The sequence below is a fragment of the Taudactylus pleione genome, unplaced genomic scaffold (assembly GCF_031769625.1).
Source record: "Taudactylus pleione unplaced genomic scaffold, aTauple2 ptg000256l, whole genome shotgun sequence".
Taxonomy (NCBI): domain Eukaryota; kingdom Metazoa; phylum Chordata; class Amphibia; order Anura; family Myobatrachidae; genus Taudactylus; species Taudactylus pleione.
The window spans coordinates 347421-357403 of NW_028284658.1; the positions used below are offsets into that span (position 1 = coordinate 347421).

General features: G+C 46.8%; 1 protein-coding gene across 1 annotated transcript; it reads right to left on the reverse strand.

Annotated features, from left to right (window-relative positions):
• Positions 1–4830: 4830 nt before the first annotated feature.
• Positions 4831–7391, reverse strand: LOC148514848 (uncharacterized). Its single transcript, XM_088480765.1, has 2 exons — positions 7221–7391; positions 4831–5336 (listed from the first exon to the last, which is right to left on the reverse strand). The coding sequence occupies exons 1-2, from the start codon at positions 7389–7391 to the stop codon at positions 4875–4877; spliced, it is 633 nt and encodes a 210-aa protein (XP_088336891.1). The 3' UTR covers positions 4831–4874.
• Between the last annotated feature and the right edge of the window lie 2592 nt (positions 7392–9983).

Here is a 9983-nt window from a genome sequence, read left to right on the forward strand (position 1 = left end):
ATTAACTCTGAAATGCTAAACCAAAAAAGTATTTCCAGTGGCGCTTAGAGTATCATAAATTGCACATAATAAATGTATCTATATTATATATGTTGTTTAAGTACCAAACATATAATCTCCCAGGAGTATATATCAGATGTGATTCACATATTCAATAAAATTCCAAAGCATATAGACTATATCCTTGCTAGAAATAAAGCAATACACTCTAAATGGTAGACACAATGTTGCTTAGAGAGAGGAGGAAACATAATATAAAATTGTAATCTCAGATGGTAACTTAGTATCCAGTCCTCCTTATATAGCAAGGAGATTTAGTTGTAATAAGTCATCAACAATTGTGAAGTAGGTAAAGTCACAGTTCAACTGAAATAATTATTCATATTTTGGTCAGATGTATAAAGCTGTATACGTTTGTAGGAGAAACTCCTTTACCACTCACTGCAATAATGTCCTCTTTCTAAGCTCCAGTCTTAGGTGGTTAACGGCAATTCTGAAATGCCATGAATCATACATGGACCTGAGGAGTAAGATGCTCTCTCCAACTCTTTGAGTTCAGATGCCTTTTCAGAGGATGAAGCATCAGAAATCCCTTCTGGGGTCTGAACATCGGTCAGATCAGATACCCCTACTGGGGTTTGGAGGACAGGAACATCGGGAACCCCTTCTGGGGTCTGGACATTGGTCAGATCAGATACTCCTACTAGAGTCTGGATGACAGGAACATCGGGAACCTCTTCTGGGGATAGGACATCGGTCAACTCTGATATCCCTACTGGGGTCTGGACAATAGGTGATAATGCTATGAAACTCCTGCATTATTACATAAGACCCCTAGAGTCCCTCTATGGAGGGTCTTCTGCCTATAACAGCCACCCGCTGTTCCCTGTTAGATGCACACACCGGTACTTAGGCAGCCACCAGGTCTTATACCTCCAAACAGTAGGGGCTTATGCAACAGACAGGAGATCACTAGGTAATAACTGGAGTAGTAGTGTATAAACCACAGTAATATAGCAAGGACACATTTAACTGAAGTACTGACAGTAGTTTTGTCCACTACACTGGAACAGGTAGTAGCATGGTTATTATATGCAGACAGAGGAGGGCTTCTGTATATAACAACCGCCCATTGTTCCCATAAAGTACAATGCACTCACTGGTGTTTAGGATGCAACCAGGTCTTATCCAGGTCTTAGGTTAGAGTGTGCCATACCCTACGGGAACAATGGGTGGTTGTTATTAGGCAGAAGCCTAGAGTGACTCTAGGGAACTTATGCAAATACAGGGAAGATTCATTACATAGTCTTCATTCTAGCACTCTGCACCTGTTAAAACCTCTGCAGTTCCACTTTCCTGCCTGGGTTGTCGCTCTCTGCTCTGGTGCTTCTAGCACACTCTATTCTGTATTTCATCAGTTTGTTTCATTATTTATTATTCATTATTTCAGCCCCATACACAGGAATTAAGCAGTTTTATATTGTGCACAATTTACATATAAACATGGACAGATTATCACTGTGACCAACTGTCATTTTATTGTTGGACTGCCACACTCACCTACCCAGCTGCTAGTAATGCGCAGAGGGTAGCATTCTGCAATGCGCCTCACTGTCACTGTGGGTGGATCCGGTCACTATATCCGGGCTCTTGCTGCATAGTAGTATCCAGCAAGGTCTCCGTTTGGGCACCAAATGTGACAAGAATCACATATACCGTGTAAAATCCAACAGAAGCTTTATTTCCTCACCACAGGCAGGTATACAGGACAGAGCAGTGTTCAGAGGCAGGATGTTACAGGCTGGTACACAGAATCCTTCAAACAGCAATACAGTTCTTTTAGTGGACTCACAGGTCCAGAATCCCTAACACTAGTCACCTCTGGGCCTACAACCTGTGCGATATATCACCATCAGGATCAGTTTCCCAATTTCTCAACAGCTCTTTTACCAGCCTCACACAGGTGTCTGTAATCAGCTGCCTCTCCAGACTCAAACGTACACAAACAAACCCTGGCCTGGATCTGACAACCTGCAGTTTTATCACTATGTCAGATCTATCCTGTCCTTGCCACAATATACTGTATATATATATATATATATATATATATATATATATATATAAAGTTTCTTAGATCAAGCACACTCCTTCCAAGGAACAAAATGCTGCGGTGCCCGCTACAGAAGAGAAATAGCAACAACCAAGGTGTGGCACTCAGCGGTCTAATCAAAGCGCATTGTCTTTCCCACATAGCATGGGGCCTGATTCAGACCAGCTCGTGAGCACATAGCGCTCGCAAGCGGGTCGATGGTCGGGCAGTGCGCACGCGAGCCCCAAAGTGAGTGAGAACTTCACTCGCTCAGGGCTCGCAGCAAAACGGGGTGGCTGTCAATGTTGATCGACAGCTCGCCCCGTTTTGTAGGCGAGCCGGAGGGGGGGAAGTTTCTGCACAAACGGAGGTGTTCCCGAAGGAATACCTGCCATTTGTGGGCGACCCTACTGACATCACACGTGATGTCAGTAGTGAACTTCCTGCTCTATAAGAGCAGGAAGTTCACTGGAGCTTGCGGTGGACGAGACCCTACTACAAGGGTCTTGTCGCAAGCCCGCTGGTTGCAATAATCGCGACCATCGCCAGGCCTCCCGTACAAACTGTGGGAGCTGTGCGAGCGGCCTGGAGGCGGATTTTTTTTTTTTTTTTAAATCCGCCCTGATTCAGAGCGAGTGCTCGCAAATAGTGAGCGTCTCTGAATCAGGACCATAGTCCGCAAGGACACTTCACTAAATAGACAACATGGGTACTGGTACAGGATAATCTGTGTCGGATTTCATATTTCTGACCGGAGTGGGGATGGTAAAAATATAAACCTACAATCACGTGACTACATGTCAAACATCCTGTACATTTATGACATCCATTTGCTGGTCTACAGGTAACACCGTATTACAGATAATCTGTAGCCAGTGATACGAAATGATCATGAATCTCAAAGTTTAAGAAATACAAAGATCAGATCCTGCTACAAAAGAGGAAGGAATTTGAGAGACTGGGTTATACACTCAGATGTAACAGGACGCTCTAAATCATATGGTGTTACCTGTAGACCAGCAAATGGATGTCATAAATGTACGGGATGTTTGACATCGCCGTTTCAATATTTAAATAATATAAAAAAAAATCCCTTATTATTCCCATTCCACCAGTGTAAAGGAGCCCATACACCTACGCGATTTCTGTCCGATTGTACGAATTTCCACGAGTCGTACGATCAATCCTGTAGAAATCGTGCATTTTTTCCCCGTATACGATCCGATGCGCGCTCCCGCAGCTCCTAAATTTGATCGTATGATCTGATGTGCAGCACATCTTCTCCGTCATATTTGTATGCTTTTCTTGCCGTGTTTTTGTTTACCCAGCAATGCCCACCCATTTTTGCCCATCTATTCCCCAGCAATGCCCACCGTCTACCTATTCCTTACACAGCAATGCCCATCTATTCTACAGCAATGCCCACCATCTACCTATTGTTTACCCAGCAATGACCACCCATTTTTGCCCAGCAATGCCCACCGTCTACCTATTGTTTACCCATCAATGCCCATCTATTCCCCATCAATGCCCACCATCTACCTATTCTTTACCCAGCAATGCCCACCTGTTTGCCCATTAATGGCCATTGACCACCGTACACCTATGTTTTTGAACCAATGCCCCTCGGCCACTCCATCCTCCCCCCAACATGTTTTATAAATGTAATCATGGAAAGCACATTGTGATACTGCATTGGATTGATGCCCCACCCCATATACAATTATATGCATCTGAAAGAAATTACACTACAACTTTATTAATAACAAATCAAGATTTTCAACAAAAGTGTTCAATACACCATTTTGGGGGCCCCATTTACATAGTTCAATAGTCACCAACACTGTTGGGGGTGGCCACAATATAAGACCACTTGGGGGGCCCCATTTACACAGTTCAATGGCCACCCCCACTGTTGGGGGTGGCCAGTATATAAGTCCACTTGGGGGTCCCATTTACACAGTTCAACGGCCACCGCCACTGTTGGGGGTGGCCACAATATAAGACCACTTGGGGGCCAGATTTACACAGTTCATATTTATATATATTTTTTTTTTCCACATAGGAATGTCTCTGCATTGGGAACCAGAATTCATAACTGGATTTATCGAGCTATACAGGCAACCTGACTGTCTTTGGCGTACCAAGTCCAAAATGTACAGCAACAGACTGAAGCTTGATCAGGCCTTAAAGGAGTTGCCAGAGTATAGTATGCCATATCATGAAGATGCAAAGTCCCTAGTGTGGGTGCGCAATAAGATACAGAATCTGCGGACAACCTTCAGCAAACAACATAAGAAGGTGGAGGATTCAAAACGGTCTGGAACCAGGGGCTCACAGCATATACAAACCCAAACTTTGGTATTATTACATGATGCTGTTCCTGCTGCAGCAGGATCCCCTAAGATCTTCTGTAAAGGGTGATGGCTGTCAGAGGAGTGCAGACTGCTGGAAGAGGATTTCTTGCCATCTGCAGAGACATCAACGGTAAGTTCCAAATTTTTCAGATCATATTCTCTTGCCACGGCACTGCACCGTCCCCATTAAAATAAGCCCTTCTTGGCCAGAGAAGTCCCGGGTTCCCTAACTGTGGGTGGTGCGAGTGAGGGGAGCGGAGCAACCTCTTCTGGATTTTCGGGGTCTTCAATTGCAGGTGTTCCCAATAACCTTTGCTGGTTGGCTTTCTTGCGCAGGAAGCTGTGCAGGATACAGCAACCCGTGACCACCCAGTCAATCTTCTCGACCTTTAAATGTATTTCGGTATGCAAAATCAGGAATCGGTTGCTCAAGATCCCAAAGGCGTTCTCCACAATACGCCTTGCATGAGATAGGTGGGATTGAACACCCGCTTTTCATGAGGGAATGGCTTCATGACATTTTCATGAAGGGCAAAAGCCTCGTCAGCCACGAAAACGAAATTCAGCCCATGTTTATTAGCCTCTCTGGACGGCAAATGAAGGGTGTTAGTGGTGAGCCTCTCGTAGAATGCTGTCTTCTGAAAGGAGCCACCGTCAGAAGAACGGACATTCTTCCCCATATCTACAAACAGGAACTCATAGTTTGCGTTAACCACAGCCATCAGAACAACACTGAAGTAGCCCGTATAGGTAAAGTAGTAGGACCCAGTGTTGGCAGGTGGGATAATCCTAATATGCTTGTCGTCGATAGCTCCTCCACAGTTTGAAAACTGCCAACAGCTCTCAAACTCATCCCCAATGACTACCCACTCTTCCGTGCTTGTAGGGAACTGAGAAAAAAATAGAATACTTCATGTAAAAATTAAATTATAACAAATGTTATCTATTTACAGACTTCAGAGATCCCCAGCAACCTGGACCTACACAGTGGAGAAGAGAGTGTTGCGACTCCAAACCCCACCCCACCAATTTCAAAAAAACAAAAGAGGAAAAACAAAAGATAAAGAAACTGAAGACCCACTACTTAGCCAGGCCAGAGAGGCCTTATTGAAACCACCAGATGAATATGACAACTTTGAGGCCTATGTCAGTGCAGCGGTGCGAGGAATGGTCCAGGACCAAAGAATACAATTTGAAAGACTGAAGTCTGACCTAATATTTAAAGCAAGGCAATGTCTACTGACATCGGAGACTAACATTATTATCCCGCCAGTAGTTATAACCCCACCTACAGTCAACACGGCAACCTACTATTCATCCCAAACATACCATCCTTCAACTACAAACTACCCACACTACCCTCCTGATACCCCACCCACCTCCACCTTCCAAACTCAGCCACCATCCACCTACTCCTATCAACCTTATCCACCACCCACCTCCTCCTACCAACCTCTTCCCCCACCACCACCCCCCTACCATCAGACTCCCCCCAACCATCTCCTCCTTCCAAACAACTGGGCCCACTCCCACCTCCTCCTACTAACCTCTTCCCCCACCCACCTCCACCTACCATCAGACTCCACCAACCACCTCCTCCTTCCAAACCGGGCCCCCTCCTACCTACCTCTTCCCCCACCCACCTCCACCTACCATCAGACTCTCCCAACCACCTCCTCCATCCAAACAACTGGGCCCCCTCCCACCTCCTCCTACCAATCTCTTCCCCCACCCACCTCCACCTACCATCAGACTCCCCCAACAACCTCCTCCTTCCAAACTGGGCCCCTTCCTACCTCCTCCTACCAACCTCTTCCCCCACCCACCTCCACCTGCCATCAGACTCCCCAAACCACCTTCTCCATCCAAACAACTGGGCCCCCCCCCACCTCCTCCTACCAACCTCTTCCCCCACACACCTCCACCTACCATCATAGTCCCCCAATCACCTCCTCCATCCAAACAACTGGGCCCCCCCACCACCTCCTACCAACCTCTTCCCCAACCCACCTCCACCTACCATCACCACCTCCTCCATCCAAACAACTGGACCCCCCACCTCTTCATACCAACCTCTCCCCCCCCACCTCCATCTACTATCAGACTCCTCCAACCACCTCCTCCATCCAAACAACTGGCCCCCCTCCTCTTCATACCAATACCAACTGGGCCCCCACCCATCTCCACATACCATGCTGCTCCCCCAGACATCTCCTCCTACGAAAGTATAACTCCATCTGATGCGTCCTATCAAACAACTTCTACACCCTCACCACCCAATTTTTTCACAGTATTACGTGAAGTAAATGAGGAGAATGTTGATTTTGCTTAATTGTTATGTGTTTCTCAAAGAATTTTACACATTTTGTTGGTATTAATGAAGTTTCATACTCCCTGGTAAGTGTGGTGTTGAATGCAGCATGGTGTTTGAGTTCCAGACTCTCAGGCGGCTAAGAACACATGCTGGAAGTGCATGTCAGTGGGGCCGGGCCCACTGATTTTGCACTTTCAACATGTGTTTGCGCCCCTGAAATCTGGCCCACAAACACCAAAGCTCATTCCGCACCATACTTAACAGGGATTGGGTAACTGATACTCTTAACATTTTAACCATCTTTATATCTAAATATATATAATTTTCACATAAGTATTTAAGTTTCACATAAGTATTATTTTTGAATATAATTTTTCACATAACTAGCAAACTACAGAAACTTGAAATAAAACATATTTCTGGTTTGGCAAAAAATAAAGTGTGGTGTGTGTTATCTTACCTTACAATAACGGAACTGCAGCACCTTCATGATAGCCTTGCACGTCTCCGGGACAATGCGTCCCAAAGCTTGAGCCGAGATGCGGGTCCCAAACTTTAGGTTCTCAAAGGAGCGTCCCGTAGCCAGGTACCTCAGCGTAGCCACGAGCCTCTCCTCGGCCGTGATGGCCATCCAAAATTTGGTGTCCTGCTTCCGGATATAGGGGGTCACCAGACGCAGCAATTCCTGAGAGGTGGTGTCATCCATCCGCAGAAAGTTGCGGTAGTCGTCCGGATTGTTCTCCATCATCTCCATCAGCATGGGCATCAGAGCCGGCTCTAGCCAATTTGGTGCCCTAGGCAAAATTTTGACTGGTGCCCCCTAGCATATAATCCCACCACCAAACATATTATTTATACGTGGACGCCAAAAATAACATATTGGTTTATAACTTTTTATTGCTTTTAAGTCGTCGAGAGTGCCGCCTTCATCGATGTACATATGCCCTAACTTGCTTAGGAGAGGTAACACGGAGGGCACCGGACGCAAGTTAATATTGAGCAGGTTGGGAGTGCCGGCTATCTGCATATTATAAATATATATATATATATATACATACATACACACTGTTATAAATATATTTATATACACTGTTATATATATATATACATACATATGTGTACACGCAAACATATATATGTCCATACACATATATATATATGAGTATATATGTGTGTATTGTGATAGGATCATTGGTAAAGTGGTCTGTGGCAGGTACATTTGTCCCAGATTCCTGTCTTATGTGTTTTAAACCTCCAGGAGAAAGTCTGCAGTGTAGCAGGCTTGAGTCTCGGCTTTTTTAAAAGCCGGTTTGGGACCTGGGGGTTGTGGGTGAGAGGAGAGGGAGGGCTCCACCCACGGCCACTCCAGGTTTTGGTTCTCGCAGCCTGGTAACAGGCTTGTTAGGTTTCCACCTGAGAGTGGCCAATATAAGCCTAGTGTGTTGAGGGCTGATTGTCTCACCTGGGGGAGCAGACAGGGAGTTTGCTCAGAGACACTTGAAAAGCTAACTGTAAGTGTTGTGCTGTGCCCTTGTTGCTGGTGAGGGCATTAGGCCCTGCCAGGTTCTGGTAGTGAGGGAACTACCTGTGAAGTTAGTGCCCCGACAGGGCTAGGATTTATGTTTATGTTTTCTTTATGTTTGTTTCTGACATTGTACAATAAAGACTGGTGCTGACCAGCTTGTACTTGCATCCAGTCTGGCGTACTGTTTCCCAGCTGCTGTGTGTGAAAGGAAGGAGTCCTCTACCCAGGAGAGGGACCCCCTAACCTAACTGTGTCACAATATGGTGGAGAATGCGGGCAACCACACACACTGAAGTTGCAGCAAGAGGAAAACTTTCCGTTTAAAAATTAAAGGGACAGACACCCAATTTGTGAGTGTGAAAATAACACTGTGTCCTTGGAGTCCCATAGAGGAGGCGTCAGCCAATGCTCAGAGAGGCAAGGTTCAGCTTCCAACCTACACCCCAGGACAAAATGGAGGACATGATTAAGGCCTTGCTCCAAGCTACAGCAGCTCAGCAGGAATCTACCAGAGCTCAGCAGGAATCCACCAGGGTGCAACTGTTGGCCTTGGCGACAGCCCAGAGGCAACAACAGGTCGCCATCGAGGAAACCCACCAGGCCTTAGCGGAAAACAGCCAGGCCATAAAAGAGGTGGTACAGCACCTGGTCGCCCGGCCCAGAGATGTTGCTACTGGTCCTCCCACCACCACTCACTCCGTACGAGCCAGTCACTTCCTCCAAAAGATGACTTCGGGCGATGATGTGGAGGCCTATCTCACCGCATTTGAAAGAACGGCCGAAAGGGAGAGTTGGCCCAAGGAGCAGTGGGCAAGTCTGGTGGCCCCTTTTTTGTCTGGGGAGCCACAAAAGGCCTATTTCGACTTATGCCTGGCTGATGCCAAGGACTATAAAAAACTAAAACAGGAGATCCTAACTCGCTTGGGAGTCACCACCTTTGTTCGTGCCCAACGGGTCCACCACTGGGAGTTCCATATGGACAAGCCTCCACGTTCGCAGATGCATGACCTCGTCCATCTGTCCTCAAAATGGCTACAGCCCGAGATGCTGACGGGACCACAGATCGTGGAAAGGGTCGTGATGGACCGGTACCTGCGATCGTTACCTGCGACTCTGCGCAAGTGGGTGAGCCATGCAGACCCTAAGTCCGCGGACCAGTTGGTCGAGCTGGTGGAGAGGTACGTGGCGGCTGAGGAGCTGAGGAGTATGCCCCACCAAGCCCCGATTGCCCACGAACTCCCACAGACACTGGTAAGACTGTTCCAGGGGAGAAGGGTGCTGGGCGGTGGAATGTACCTAAGACTGAGGGTGTAGAACCTGGAGACAGGCCTGCCAGGCCAGGAAGGTTCTTGCCCCGTAAATGACTAGACATTAATATGACTCAGTGTTTCCGATGTGGTGGCTTAGGCCATATTGCCGCTAATTGTTCACTTACAACTGAACCTATGCAATGTGATACTGCTCATGTCTACCGCAGGGGGTCTTTCTTTGCACAGACAGCCTGTACGGCTGACCGGCAGGCTGAGACTGATAAGCACATGTGTGTACTCACTGTAGATGGCAACCGAGTAGAGGCACTGTTAGACTCTGGTAGCTTGGTGACACTTATAAAAGCTGAGCTGGTGAACCCCTTGAGGCATACAGGGAAAACTGTTGGTGTGACCTGCATACATGGGGATACTCGATATTATGTTACGG